At 41.5% G+C, this 15,909-nt stretch overlaps 1 protein-coding gene across 3 annotated transcripts; it reads left to right on the forward strand.

The window, feature by feature from the left end:
• Window positions 1-367: 367 nt before the first annotated feature.
• On the forward strand, window positions 368-14,546 carry prom2 (prominin 2). Of its 3 annotated transcripts, none has more exons than XM_020088185.2 (24): window positions 368-713; window positions 1,487-1,820; window positions 4,085-4,149; window positions 4,462-4,667; window positions 5,166-5,286; window positions 5,751-5,814; window positions 5,917-6,006; window positions 7,374-7,570; window positions 8,124-8,198; window positions 8,397-8,460; window positions 8,587-8,743; window positions 8,832-8,984; window positions 9,063-9,186; window positions 9,288-9,370; window positions 9,522-9,606; window positions 9,844-9,987; window positions 10,885-10,950; window positions 11,066-11,158; window positions 11,269-11,322; window positions 11,426-11,506; window positions 12,383-12,451; window positions 12,571-12,660; window positions 13,164-13,276; window positions 13,409-14,546. In XM_020088185.2, the coding sequence occupies exons 2-24, from the start codon at window positions 1,559-1,561 to the stop codon at window positions 13,458-13,460; spliced, it is 2,508 nt and encodes an 835-aa protein (XP_019943744.2). In that variant the 5' UTR covers window positions 368-713; window positions 1,487-1,558; the 3' UTR covers window positions 13,461-14,546. The 3 variants fall into 3 exon arrangements, 2 of the variants coding, with proteins under 2 accessions (XP_019943744.2, XP_069394369.1); XR_011246003.1 differs by having other exon boundaries at window positions 459-713; window positions 12,571-12,707; window positions 12,881-13,276; window positions 13,409-14,350; XM_069538268.1 differs by lacking the exon at window positions 368-713 and adding an exon at window positions 1,058-1,160.
• The last annotated feature ends 1,363 nt before the right edge of the window (window positions 14,547-15,909 follow it).

Below are 15,909 nucleotides of genomic sequence, written 5' to 3' on the forward strand. Positions count from 1 at the left end.
ATTGTGGAGTTCAGTAACCTCAGAAACAGTGACGAAGAGGACTAATGAGAACAATAACACTTTAGGTAATAAATCATATTATCTCCATCCTGTGGCTGTTGTGTCTTGAGCTGCAGAGGTTTCTCTGTTATCTCTAACCCCACTGAGATATTTCTGTGTTTTTGATAACATTTACTGTAGATGTGCGTACTCCCATCTCCTGACCCTGAGTGTATCCTTCCCATCTGCATATTTAAACCGTGTTATTATTAATTTCTACACCACAACATAACAGATGACTTGTTTTGTCCAAGTTTATTTCCACTTCCTGAAATTCATGCTCTTCCTTGTTTTTTCAGAGTTGATCCAATATAATTAAGTCAGCCTGACACACTGCAGGAAGCAAAGCAGGAGAAATTCCATTTTCTTTTTTCTTTAAAGGTACTCTGTCAATTGCCTCCTTACCACCACTTCCCCTCCCTCTCTCCCTGTTCCTCTTGTAAAAGACCCTCCCTCCTCGGATTCCCTTCTCTTTGCCTCCCTCTCTCTGCCTTTAGAGTCAGTGTCCAGCCTTCCAAGCAGTCAACTTCAACTTGACAGCAGCAGTCAGAGCGTGTCAGAGCGTGTCAGGTTTCCAAGGGATTGTGAAGAGTCCGTGGGAGTCACACGCCCCTGACAGAATTACTGGAGATCAGAGCTGTGTAACTGTCCTTTGCTGTCCGCTACCGAGGAAGGTGAGTTAAAGAAAACAGCTCAATGCTCCTTCTGCTTTCCTCTTTCTTTTAATGTGTCCTCTTTCCACTCACACCCGTATTTTGCCACCGGTGCCTTGATCTAGAAGAACTGCTCTGACAGCTTGTTCCCACAGTCCCAGTTTGTGCAGTAAATATCCTCAGTGTATGGTCTCTTTGTAATTAGGAGGGAAAAACACTGGTGGACTGTTTATTCTGATTTGCAGGAAGTGCATGTGTTTGGTAAGTGTGAAGCTTCACCCTTGTGAGCTTATTTGCTTAAAAGAGTTACACCCCAAAGCACTTTCAGGTTACACAGTGCACTCTGAGAAATATTCAAATTCCATGCAGGCAGACTGGGATAAACAGAGGGGATGTGGGTATCTCAGGCGGATGCAGTTTTTCTGTGTGTTTACGTGCAACACTGCATTGACGGCACGACCCAGACAGGTTATAATCATCATCCGTGTCTAACATTGTTTTCTTTAAATGTCAGAGAGAAAAGTGTCTGGATATCTGTCGCATGAAATTGAAGCTCAGAAATGAAATTGGTGTTAGTTGAACATTTAGATTTCTCTTTCACAAAATGCCACTCATGTGTTTCATCTTTCAAAATAGCAGCAGTTCTTTTGTCCATTGTCATTTTGTAAAGAAACAGCACTTAGACTTCTCTCTCTGTGTGTGACTCAGTCTGTGGGTTTCTTCTCCAAGCTTTAATTCTTCTGCCTCGTCAGAGTGTGTCATTGTGTTCACTCTTTTTTTGGTCTCCTTTCCAGATTATTTAAAACCCTGTGCCATGAAGTGATCACTCTACAAACCAGTTTTCCCCACCTGCCTCACCTGTAATCATGGGGTTGTGTGAGAGTATGAGGCATGTGTGGAGGCTGCGGGGCAGTGCTGGAGCGCTGAGAGCCAGCGTTGGAGCGATGCTGCTGGGGATCAGCCTGTCCCAGTCGGGCTCCCTGACCACCTGTGCACCGGCTGCGGCCCCGCTGAACCTCACTGAGCTGGACTACCAGGACACAATAGCTAGGGACACCGGTGTGAGGTTTATGGCCCCTCTGGTTCAATCCTTTCTCCACACAGTCCAGCCGAACCCATTCCCTAGAAGTAAGTCAACCCTACCCCTAACCTTTAAACCTTCAGGAATGTTTTCTTCTATAGAAGTATTGTATTGTATTTTTTATAGTCCATAGTCCACCCCTAACCCTAATTTCTGCTCTGACCAGGTCTGTTCAGACTCACATACCTTTTTCTTTTTCCGGGCATGCACCTAAGCCTGAACAAGACCCACTCACAGGTCCAAACACTGCCTCCAGACAGACAATTATTTTGACTCTTTTATTTTAACTTATACTTTTTAAAATGTCTTTTTAAACATATTAAAACAAATTCATTATTTATCTTTTATCAATAATTCACAGGAAAACCCTCCTAAAAAAGACATTGATAGATATAATAAACTATAAGAATGGGGAAGGACAGTGCATCCACAGGAGACGGATTCATTTCCCTAACCCCAACCCTGTTCCTCTCCTGTCACATTCAGCTGCATCGTACCTGATCGCACCCCGTCTACTTCCTCATCTACTTTGTCCCGGCTCTAGCTCAATTTAAATCACGTGAAAATCTTTTGGCTCTCGTGCTCTGGGCTAGGCATCATTGTATTACAAGAGCAAAGATATAAACCATCAATTTGAACCTTTACTGCTCTGTAGTGACCCTGCCCATACAAAAAGCCCACGGGACTGGTAAATCAATACGTTTAAGGAAATTCCTGTATTTTTCCCCTGTCAACCATTAACCTTTGTGTCCAATTCTGATTTTCGTCTCCTGTGACTCAAACTTGAGACTCACCTTTGCTCTGTTGTAATTGCTCCGTAAACCCTTCTCGGTTTCGTACATTATTTCCTGGTCGGTATTGTTAACACTTTGACACAAAAAATCCTCTGTTAGCCATTGTCTGAAGTCATTTGAATCTGGGCAAAGGTTGAGTCATTCGTAATGGTGGACTGAGTGTTGACATAAAGAGATTGTTTCATATGATAGCCGCTAAATGTTGCATGCAGAAACTGTGTTTCACTTTAAAAGCTTTGTGAGTAAGCAGGTCGATCAACAACTCTTGTAAACACACGTTCTGCCATTGGATGAAAATAAGGCAAATTGCTTCACGGCAAATGGTAAACTGTGGTTTTCTGCTTCTTAAAAAAAAAGTAACCCTTAGGTTATACATATCACTAAGTAAATAAATGTGTTTCGCTCTGCAGCCTTGAACAGGATATTACAATAAGCTGCTGATCAACATTTATTATACTGAATAGCTAGAAAGATGAAACCCAGATAGCATACGGATGTGAACCGTGAAGTTGCCCAAATATCCCAAAGCAAATGTGGACCTTTTTTTGAAAATCAGGCGCTGTTCTCTGCAAGGTGTAATGTGGATTAAAACCTAAAGCGTCTCATGTGGTAAATGGTGAATATGGCCCAAAACTATTGTGGGCCACCTTTGGCACCTTTGGTTGACATGCTGTATTGCTTCAAAAATACACGTGATACCAATTTTTAGATTTCATAACATTCTGTAAAATTCTCAAGAAACTAAAAAAATGATAGATCCTCTAATAAATATCAATATTTTACTTATAGCTAATTGATAATGTCTACATTATGATAACTGTTTTAAATAAAACTTATCTGAGGCTGCCAACTTAACACTTTGCCAGAGATGGAAATTAGCCTCTTGTCTAACTCTGGCACATTTACAATGTTGTTATTAGTATGCACTGTCCCTACAAAACACTTAATGAGAAAATGCTAATATAATGAGAAAATAAAGCTAAAGTAAAGCTTTTCAAAATAAAATACCTCAGGTTGAGGCAAAAAACACACACACACATTTCCAAGGTATTTATGTCATGCTTCCGTCTGATGTTACACACACACACAGAAATGGTGAGGACCACACAAAAGAGATTGTGTGAGGAACACCTGAACAACAAATCTTCTCAGTTACCTGCTCACCTTGTGAATAATGACCACAATAACACGGCTCGGTGGGACCATAGAGGGCAGGTTGGGCTTGTTTCTTTTTATTCTGTGTGTGTGCGTCAAAATGTAATCTCTCCTCCCGCCGCCCTTGTTTCTTAGTAACCACAAGATGAAGGTGTCAGATTTCCAGTTTTACATAGCGAGAGATTAAAATGTTTGGACGGAGCACAGGACACGTTGTCCCCATGGCTGGGCTTTTGTATAGGGACAAGTGTGAGAATGGCTGGTGGTGGAAAGTAGTAATTTGCAAAGAGCTTTTCCAGGCCTCTAAAACTTTTGTTTCTGAGAAAGAATTTAAGCTATTTTCCTCTGTTGTTTCTTTTCAGATCTGATCTTGAAAACCATCGACAGTTATCCACAAGTGTTGTCAGATCCAGAGCTCATCAAAGAAGTAAGAGAATGTTCATGAGTTTTACACACATGTCCCATATATGTGGGAAAAAAATCAGACACACCCTCCTCAGATCTCCCCGGGCTGGAAACCTGAGACCCTTTCATGTCGGAGCATTCTTGTGTGTTCGTAACCAGCCGACTGAAGTAACTAAAACCTCCTCATGTGCTCTGATTGTGGAGTGTCACCAGAGAACATTGAAACCACTCGCTGTGTTGAAGACAGACCGATGAGACAATGCCGCAGTCACTTGAAATTGATATTTGTGTTATTTTAGCGGCAATACACATTTGTGTGTATATGTGTGTTCAGGTCCTGGTGTATGAAGTGGGTTTCCTGGTATGTGCAGCGATTGGCATCCTGTACATCGTTCTGATGCCCATTGTCGGCTTCTTCCTGGCGTGCTGTCGCTGCTGTGGCAACTGCGGTGGGACGATGTACCAGAAGCAGACATCCTCCATCAACTGTCGCAGGAGAACTCTCTACTGGAGCACACTCTTCACCACACTTATTATCCTGTGAGTGTGAATGTGTGTGTGTGTTTGAACTCATTTTTGTTACAGCTTTAGGACCCTTTCCAGCATGAACACTGACTTCATGGGGACCAAAATATATATATATGTAGATATTCTTAATTTGTCCTCGTAGAAAAAAGGTGGCCAATTTTGGTTCTATACCATCATTGTGAGGACATTTTGGCTGGTCCTCACAAATAAAATTTACTTTTTGAGGGTTAAGACTTGGTTTTAGGGTTAGGAAGAGGTTTAGGTTAGGGTTAGGTTTATGTTTGGGTTAGGATTAGGTTTAGGTTTAGGTTAGGGTTAGGGGGTTAGGGGGGTTAGAGAGACACGCGTGTGTGTGTTTGTGTGTTTGTGTGCTCTTGTGTATGTCTTTGATCACCGTAATGATGTGTTATCAACAATGTGTGTTGGAAAATAGCTTGGATGTGAGCGTCTCAGTGCCTGTGTGCATCTCCCTCATTTCTGCATTATGTTATTGTGTGTGTGTGTTTATAGTGCTGGGAACATTTGCATGTTCAAAAGCAATGAAGCCATCAAAGTGAGTGTGGATGAAACTCCAGTGCAGCTCAACAAAACCTTAGACAACATCCAGAACTTCCTCACAGTTGTGCCTCAGGTAAGAGAAACCCTCTTGTTGATGGAAGAATCGTATAGAGGTCAAATGTGTGGGACCTCTGTGAGTCAGCAGTTGTCACTACTGGCTGACTCATTACTCCTTTATCCTCAAACGCTTACGACCAGAACTGTGAATAATCCTGATGTCTGTTTGGGACTGGTCACATTATTTCCCACAGCAACCGAGCATCAATCTGCTGTGAATCGACAAGCTTTTGTGTGAGACGCAAACAGAGCTCCAGTTCTCTCCAGTTGCTCCAGTGATTAATTAGCAGCCCAGTTCTCTGCAGTGTCAATACACTTATCTCCAACCACAAGAGAGCGAGGAAAGGTCGGAGGGAGAGATATGCTTGTGTTTTACTCGTTACTTTTAATATCCTGAAGCCACTATTTACAATTAGCTCATGTTATCAGTCCTACATGTTGCATTTCAACCAATATCTTATAGTTTTTTTTTCCCTCCAGCAAATTCACGACGTGGTGAATGGGAGCTACAAAACCATACAAAAGGTCACCAGAAACCTAGACGGTAGGAACAGGAAAGTAATAATGTACAAACAGTGGAACCACTTTGTGTTTATTCTGCTCTCCTGGCACCATATTAACCCTCTCTTTGCTGCGTATGACTCAGACATCGGGCCTCAGCTGGGAACAGAGATCCAGGAGCGATTCAAGGTAACTCTGGACCAGGCGCTGCTCCCTGTGAGACGGCTGAATCAAGGTATGGTGAGCCTGCATGCCACGTCCTGTAAAAAGTAAAGGAAGAGAAAACATGATCATATTATTATGGCACTCAGTAAAGCACATACTTCCTCCAAGGCCCAAAAGTTTACTTAAAGTCATCAAGCTTCATCAAATTCCACACATTCAAAGATGTCAGTCATTATTTCCAACGCAATTTTAAATGTAGTGGCAACATCTCTTAAAAATGTACTTGAACTATAACTGAACTGTGAATTTTCCCAATGTCCTGTGTTTCACCACATTTTTGTCTTGCATCCAAAAGTGATAGTTGAAAGATAAGCATAATAAGATAACGAAATGTTTAAAGACCATTCATCTGCTTTTGAGATTGAGGCTGAAGATGAAGCTGAGGTCCTTCACGCGTCATGATCACCAAACTTATATATCAATGCTCGCCCTCACCACCCGTGGAGTGTGGAGGGTGTGTGCTTTCCAACACAAATAAAAACAACAATAACGTGAATAAATAAATGAATATAATCGTGGCTTCTACATAAATGAAAAACAATCCTGGATCCCCACAAAATGTATTTATTGGATTTCTTCCCTTACCTATACTGCATCCTTCCATGTTTCCTTCCATCCATCCTTACAAGTTTTGTGGTAATCCATCTGGTAGTTTTTGTTGAATCTTGCTTACAAACAAACAAACCACCCAACACACAAACAGAGGGGGTGAAAACATAACTTCCTTGGTGGAAGTAAATATACAAATACAGAACTAGTTGTTCTAATTGTGCCCCCCCTCCCCACTGGCTGTAACTGCACAAGGGGTGACTCATTTACACTTCCAGTTTGATAGTTACAAAAACAAAAGGAGTGTCCTCAACACTCTCTTCCCCTAATCGCTTTATGATCCCTCCATGATTAAATATTTGCTAGTACTTTGGCTATAGAACACCATCCATCCATCTTTCCATTATCTACTGTATGTCGCTTGTTCAGCTGTAGCCAAGCACCGCTGGCATTGGGGGAGGGGCAGGGCAGAATAGACAGTTTGCCAGTGCGTCACAGGGTCAACATTTCTATATGATGAAGCAGCCACTCACACCCATCAGTAAACATTCTCTAACTGAGTAAAGCATTTAAGGCTGTATGCAGGTGTCCTTTGATCGTGTCTTTCATCATTGTGTGCAGTGATGATAAAATATTTGCAATGCTTTACTAAAAGCAGCTGGATAACATTGTTCTTAATGATTGTTTGTTCTCCGTTTTATTCTGAGCTTCCTGTTCAATTTTTAACACTGTTTTTGATTTCCAAGCTAAGTAGGTGATACATGTTTTAAAATGATTATTACTCTTGTGCATACACTTAGTATTTGTGTTTTTCATTTGCATGATCAGAGACCAGAAACATCAGTGTTGAACTCACAGAGCTGAACTCATCATTGGCTCGGCTGCAGTCCAGCACGGACCGTCTCCAGGACAACATCACCGACGTTAAAAACCGCATCAATCGGACTTTATCCAGACCAAACTGTCTCATCTGTCAAACCCTGAGGCCAGCGCTACAGAACCTAACACTGGACATCTCTCTCACTGTAAGTCCTGATTTTATGCATCCTTGTATGTAGAATCACATTTATCTGTTTTTTTCTTCTTGAATGGATGAATTGAACAATACAGGGAAATTAATTGAGGTTGTTCTGTGCACTCCTGTCAACTTAAGTGTTTTAAATAAAAAAAAAAACACTCTGTACAGACAAAGAAACAGCCCGTCACCGAGTTTGACAAGATTTTATCATGAAGCAACAGCAGGAAGAATCATTTATGTAATAAAAGATCCACTGACGCAGATTGAGACACTGACACATGATTTTCTTGCTTTGTTTGAACAGCTGATACTGTACGTCCTCCGCCCATCTGTTCTTCTCTATTTTCTCCTACACGCCTATCTCTGATAAGTTCAGTCTGTCAACTCTTGTATCCTCTCCTCTCCTCATATAGATACTATTCATCATTCCTCATTCCATGTATTCATTCACTGTGACCTTGTGGCCCTTGGATAACATTGATATAAAAAGCTTTGCCTTTGTTTTGCTGAGTTCTGCTGCCTCCTCCTGTTAAATAAAAGTATAACATGACTGCTCACAGATCCCCGGCCTGAGCACAATCCAGTCTGCAATGGATGAAGTTGTCCGAATCAACCTCACAGCTAGAATCCAGGAGGTTTGTGGCCCCCCCCCCCCCACCATAAAATGAAAACACTGTTAAAAAAAAAAATCATCATCTCTTTTTTGAACACATCAGAGTTGGTGGACAGATCATGAGAGGGAGGGTGAACACAACAACATTTAATTATGTCTAATTGATTTTTACCAAAGTAATTTTTTAATGCAGACTGATAAACACTGGTCTTTATTTCAGGTGGAGAGTTATTTCAACAGCATCCCCCAGAGGGTGGCCAGTGAAACCGAGGATTTGGTTCAAAGTACGTGAGCGCATTTACTGCCTTTAATTTAATTTCAGATACTAGTCTATTGGTTATTGATTAGTAGTATTAGTATGTCCATATGGTCAATTTTACATACGATATATTTGTGTGTGTGTGTGTTAGAAAGCAAGCAGCTGCTGGGTGACATAGAAACACAGATCTCCCAGATTGCAACTGAACTCCCTGTGTCCGGTCTGATGAACATGAGGGAGACTCTGAGCAACTTACACAGAGAAATCAACAGTGTCACCGCAGAGGTCGAGAAAGCCGAGCACATCAGGTAAAACACCTGCAAACTGCAAAACGCACATGATCGGCTGATGAAAACCCACAAAATTCAATTATTGTGTGTGTGTTTTGGTCTCCAGATGGGGTGTGTTTGTTGCCCTGTGCTGTGTGGTGCTCCTGGTAGTGGTGTGTAACCTCCTGGGTCTGGTTCTGGGCCCTCTGGGTCTGACACCCTCAGCAGATCCCACGAAGCGATCCTGCACGGCCGACTGTGGCGGCACCTTCCTCATGATGTGAGTGCTGTGTTGTAGGTAAAAGGTGTTTTCACTTCCTGAGCTCTTGTTTGACCTCTGACCCCGATTTTGCTGCAGGGGTGCAGGGTTCAGCTTCCTCTTCTCCTGGCTGTTCATGATCGTGGTGGTGCTGTTGTTCCTTGTGGGTGGGAACCTTTACACGATGGTCTGTCGGCCCTGGAACGACGGACAACTGCTGAAGGTAGCGAGATACAGTACTGCACACAGACATGCACAGGTCGTACAATACAAAGATTGTGTTGAATGTCTTTGTGTTAATATTATTGCCTCTTCTCTCCATAGATCATTGATTCTTCAGATTTAACTACACAGATAACTGAGGATTTAGGATTGAAAACTAAAGTCAATTTCTCTGAAATCTACAGGTATGTAATACTAGTACATAATAGTAATAATACACAAGGTGCATGCATACACACCAGATAGAGTTTTTCCTCAAGTTACATTCATAATGCACTGAGGTTGAGTGATGTACAAAAAGTTTGACTTCATCTCACCGAATGTCTTTGTTTGCAGAGACTGTGAGGAAAACAAGACTGTGTGGACAACATTCCATTTGAATGAAATCATAAACCTTGAAGAAATCCTCAATGTATCAAAAGTGAGTTTCCTTATTGTCCTTTTCAATTGTTCAAAATAAGTTCTAACTTACAATAACTTTATTTTATACTCATCAACTGCGTGTTTTTCTGGAGAGCCACTCATCAGAACACTTCCAAGGGTCTTCAGAAATACTCCTGAAGTCGATCAGATGAGCAGTTGTTGAGAAAAATGAAGGATTTCTGGATTTATAGTTACATGTAATCATCTTCAATGTTTGTTTCTGTCCGTCACACAGTACACAGAGCAGATCAAGAAGCAGTTTGAGAACACAGACATCACTCTGTCCACCATCACTCTCCTAAGCCCTGAAGTTAAAGACCAGCTCGGTAACCTCTCCTCCAAGGTCAATGGTCTGGACTTCTCAGCCATCAAACAGCAGGTAGTTGTTATTCAGCTTACATGTATCTTTGTGCAGCTTCACTCTCATTCAATGTTTTGAACAACAGGTTCTTCCCTGACATACACCACATCCTTCCACCAAGTTTGAAATCACTTTCTCTCATTCTTAGTACAAACACAGGTCATTTTTTCCATAGTTTAAACCTCTCTCTGTCAGGTTTGAAGGGGTGTGGGGAGGAGAACGTGGTAGGTAAAAGGGAAGGGAAGGACCAAAACGCAGAAACTAAATATTGTTTAATAAAAAGTGTCTTTTATTTAAAAGGTAAAAGTAACAAAAGAAATCTTCCAGAAACAAAAATCGCACTGAATCAAAACAGGGGAGTGGAACATGGGAGGACATGAAAAAACGTATGAGCAAACATGGCGAGAGGTGACGGGACACAAGTACATGACGAGGAATGACGAGATACATCAGCAGGACGAGGAACGACAAGATACACGAACATGACAAGAATTGACGACGTACCAACAACCACATGGGATGAACACAGGAGAAGCACAGGGTGAAACATACAGGAACGGACAAGGGAACATGAGAGAACACGGGATGAACATAGTGAGGGACAAGGAGGGGAACACAGGATGGAGCACAGAGGAGAGCAGAAGGGAACATGAGCGAGGGACACAGAGAGGACATAGAACAAACTTAAAACATGAATTCCAAACGTAACAAAAATGCAATTTAAACTACAACTGAAAACACTCTTTATAAAAGAGAACAAAATACCATAACGTGACAGAATACAATACCCGTGACAGAAAATACCATAATATGACAAAATACTACCATAACCGTGACACTCATGATTTCAAGCCAGTGCTCTATGTTTTCCTAACATCTTATTGTGATGCAATGCTTCTTTCTTATCTCTCTCAGATTAACAACGCTTCCAGGATCAATCTGAACACAACAGCAGATGAACTTGAGTTGGCTGCCTCTAAGGTGAATGACGAGACACGATCAAGCATAAAACATAACCCTCTTTGTAAAATTGACTCTTTCTGTATTACAAATCCAAACGTTCGATCCACTAACCAGCTGTTTTACTTATTTCCAGACGGACAATGTAACTGGAGAAGAGCTGCGTAACGAGGCCAATGATCTGAGGCAGATTCAAGCCAGCATAGAAACAACCATCATCCCACAACTGGTGAGTAGGTTTCCTTATCTTAGCTCACATCTTTTCCTATCAGCCTCATTGCGGCTCTCCTCTCCACGTTTAATTCAAGCACAAACATCTTCATGCTTTTTCTCCCTCAGGAAAACCTGAACTCGAGTGTGAAGAACCTTCAATCCATGACGGAGAAAATCGAAGTGAGTGCACAGACTAACACCTGGAGCTGCCAACGAGCAAAAGTCGTTCGTCCACTCATTCTTTCTGTGATTTATAATACTTTCTTCTCTCTGGTGCTTCCAGGGGACAGTGGGGGAGTTGCTGAGGAACGTGGGAGCAGCACAAGACTTCCTCAACACAAATACGACAGAGATTGTAAAGACCGTGAGTAGAGGGCCACGAGTCACATGAGTTCGAGGAAAGGAAAAGAAAAAAGAAAAAGTGCTCCATGTGGTGTGCTAATGCCTGTGGTCAGTCAGTCATTTGGCCAGAGGGGGAGAAGGGGAAAGCTGCTATGGCTCAGCTACTATGACTGTGATGCTCCGAGTTTAAACAACATGCCTGTTTGCTCTGCAGCCAAAGGGGAAGAATCACAATTATATTATACCTCAATAACCAGGATGACACAGTTTTAGTTTGGATATCTTGTATGATCCTAAGTTAAACAAAAGAAACTGAACACACCAACTATGCCCCTGCACCAAAATTGCCAAAACTCATAGATAGCGGTCTCTTAAATGAGCCGTTTTGCATCAAGATAAATGTATTATTCTTAGAGAAAATGTTGAAAATCTCACTCTGTAAAATAAATAAGTGGATCCAGAGCCTCATCAAAATGTAAAAACTTCTCTGACTGTTGTCTACCATGTGAACTTCGAGGTCATCTCATACCAGTGTGTTAACTGTGTGTCCACAGAGTCATGGAGAAACAGCATCAGTTTGCTACCTCACTCCTCACATGATGATGATTCTCTCCTCTCACTTACTGGCCCATTTCACCAATAAATTATAATAGAGGGTAATTTAATGTAATGGAGTGTATTTGCATTGAGTTGTTTCTATTTAAGTCAAAGGTTTAAACTTAGGCATGAAATATGTTTCACAAGAGAAAATTCGTAATTCTATTATTTAGTTATTTACGGGTTATTTCAGGGCATTTACCCAGAATTCCCCATTGCTTCAACTGCTTCCTCATGACTTCCCCGCTGTTAAGCATGAGGAAAATGTGTGGAATTTACTCTCTCTCTCTCTTGATCCCAGGAGAGCAGAATGTTTTTGGACTGTCAGCTGGGTTACTTCATTGCTTACGCTGACTGGGCCAACCTCACGGTAAAGTCCATTCAAATATTTTCCTGCACTTGTTAAACTATAAATTATACCGTTTGTTTTTGTGGACACATATGAGTTGAGTTTTTTCTGCAGTGGCTGACCTGCGTCTTCTCCCTCAGATCACACAGCAGGTGGGCCGGTGTCAGCCGGTAGCCGGAGCTCTGGACTCGGTGGAGATCATCACCTGCGCGTACGCGGTGGAGTCTCTGGTGAATCATCTTCAGCTGCACATATCAACCTCTTATAAAAAAAATATGCAGAATTTCTTTGTTCGTCAAACTGTTTTAAAACAGACATACGATGCTTTTTCAGGTTTTCTTTCAGCTAGTGTGTTGGAAAGTTTTTTTGGGGGGTATGTAAAATGCCTTCAAAGTGAAAAAGCCCAATGTCACAGTAAAGGGACAAAATATTGCCCGTGAAGCCCCTCAGCTGTAGTCCAGCTGATACTTCCTCATCATTGAGATGTCACACCATCACGATGCCCCGCATATGCTAGCAGCTAGTCTGACACGCCCCCTCACAAAGTACTGGGCTTTATTGGGAGTGGGGGCCCTAAAAAGACAGTAAAGTGTTTCTGACAGAGGCTGAAAAAAGGAGCTGCAGCTGTGATTGAGGAAAGTGATGTGACGTGTTTTCAATGAACCTTAACATGAGCTTGATATGTCTCCTTTAAGTTTGTTTTTTATCACCCGTGCTCTTTCTCTCTTTGTAGAATGCGTTCTGGTGCAGTCTGGGCTGGTGCATGATCTTCTTCATCCCCAGCATCATATTTTCCATCAAACTAGCCAAGTACTACAGGAGAATGATGCGCTCTGACGTCTATGAGTAAGAATCAAACACACACACACAAAACAACAACAACAACACATCGACATAAACACATTTATCTATGTTGTATATGTGGAAGAATCCCAACTGATTCATTTGGTCTGACAGTTCTAATGTCTTTGTTTCCAGCGAACACATAGTTATGAACCACATCCCACGGGCCCATATGAAAATCACCTGAGAGGACGACCTCCTGTATAAGCAGTACAGCTTTATAAGACTGCCGGCACATGTGTGGCATCTCTCGACAGACTGAAAACACTCCTGCACTGATGTGACGCATAGACGAGCCATGTCTGAGGTCTTCGGTTACCTTCCTCTTCATTTGTTTATTGTCCTCTTTGGAAAAGAAAATCCACTTGTTAAGTCATTGCAGTGCTCGTACAACACACCACACACACTAACACAGCATCTTTTCATTGACCTCAGGAATGCACAAGGCAAAAGGGATTTTTCAGGTACTTCAACATTTGAAGAGATTTATTTCATTTCATTGTTTTAGAAAAATATTTTGTACGTTTTGAATGAATGTACTGAGCCTGCTGCTGTATCATGAGATTATAGATTTCAAACTGTAATGCTGATTTTGAGTGTTGATCACATATATACATTTATACAGAGTCATTATGTTATGCTTTCAGAGAAGGCTTCACTGTGTCACTGTGCCAACAGGTTGCTGTAACATGCCGGGTTCCTTACTGCTGTTTGGTGGCTTGATTCCAATGGAAAACAATATTTAACTAAATAATAATTAAACTTGCACTAATGTTGGGAATCAAAGCACAATTTCTTGTGTGAATCATCAAATGAATCCAGTTATTTGTGTGACGAATAGCGAAAGCAGTCACCATTTTGTTGCTGTTTGAAACCACTCAATGCAACCTAAAGTTTTTTTGTTGACTTTTCTTTGCAAATATGTTTTTGTAAATTTAGTGATTTATGTGATTTAAAAATGATGATTTTTGCACTTTTTTTTTTTTTTTTAGCAGATTGTGTTTTTATCACTGTTACATTTCTGCCAGCTGTTTTTGAAAAAACTGAGTAAAAAAAAAAATGTCACTGAGCATCATCTGCTCTGAGTCTGCTCTGCATTTTTCTACCTTTTGGCTGTGACATGAGTGAAATCTCTGAGATCAGTCACTGTCTGTTATCCACACATTCCATCACAGTGCTTCTCACAGTGAATATCTGTAGTCCAGTTTGTACTGCATTTACTAAAGTCTTATAGTTAACATGTCACAATAAAGAAAACACTCAGTGGATATTATTTAATTTAGTCACGATGTCCTCATCACATCTGATGCTCCTCGTGGTCGATCAGGTCGATTACAAAGATTACACAGATGCAGTTATTGCATTTTTTCAATTACTACGATAGAAAAAGATGGTGTGTCTTTGTGATCTTTATTACTGCCATGCATCTCTGTTATCGCCACATGCTTATTACATGCAGGTCAAAGTTCACCTGCAGGCATGCGACACTGTGTAGATGAATTGACATGGAGAGAGGAAACATTGAGCAGATGTAGAACAAAAATGAAAGTTTTCCCAATCACACAAGCATTGTTTGTCTTAGTGATTCGATTAAAACTAACTGAGATATCTTGGGATTTCTTTCATCGTGTGTAAACCGTTTTCAAGCAGATTTAATTTGTAAAATTGCATTTACCCAAAGCTATGAAATGTCTCACCGTCCACAGAGGTTGATGCTTTTCTGTTAGGTTCCTCTATCTGAGAGGCTCATTACTCTATGACGTTGTCCTGCAACGTGATTAAACCCTCAGTTAGATGAAGTTAACTAGTTACTGTGGGTTCAGGAGAACGATAACACCTCTAGTTTACATTTACCCAGTCAACCCATCAAGTTCTATTTGTCTCATGCCTTTCCCCTCATCCCACATCCCTTCATATTCAGCCATCCATGAATGAATGGCTGTGTTTGAGTGATGTGTGAGAAAGTGTTGCATATAAATCCAGTTTAAATGCGTGTGAATGGTAAAACTGTGAAGCGCATTGATTGGTCATCACTGTAAAGACCTATATGAATACAGACCATTCACCATTTCGATTATATATTTTTCTGTTGTTGTCCTTGGTAGTGAAACCACCGCTGGTGATTAAATAACTCCTGCAAGACGCAATCAGAGACGAGCAGATGTCAGAGCAGCAGGCAGGGCCAGTCAGTTTCTGTTTAGGTGTATTATTGTGTATAGGAGGCCTGCATCTATAATTAGAACAAGTGAATCAATGGTACTACAGCACTGGCACGACAAAAACCTTGTAACACAAGAGGCCGGGAAAAGAGAAACTCAATCTGGAGGGGGGGGATGAGAGACACAAGAGCATAGGAGAAAGGGAGGAGGGAGGAGAACTGGCTGGGGGATTGGCTGCATGGGGGATTTTAGGTATCAGGTTATGACAGTTTCTGTAGCTCCGTGAGAAGGGTCAGCCTCTCATTACCGTCTGCATCCAACACAGAATGTAGACGACTCACTCCCCACCGTTTTACACCTCTACACTTATCTCTGTGATTACAACCCCACATCCTCATCTGCACTCAGTGTCCCTCCTCTGCCTTTGTTGCTATCAGAAGATTAATAGGTCAGGACTGAACACTTCTCTTACTTAGG

The sequence above is a fragment of the Paralichthys olivaceus genome, chromosome 14 (genome assembly GCF_024713975.1).
Source record: "Paralichthys olivaceus isolate ysfri-2021 chromosome 14, ASM2471397v2, whole genome shotgun sequence".
NCBI classification, from domain to species: Eukaryota; Metazoa; Chordata; class Actinopteri; order Pleuronectiformes; family Paralichthyidae; genus Paralichthys; species Paralichthys olivaceus.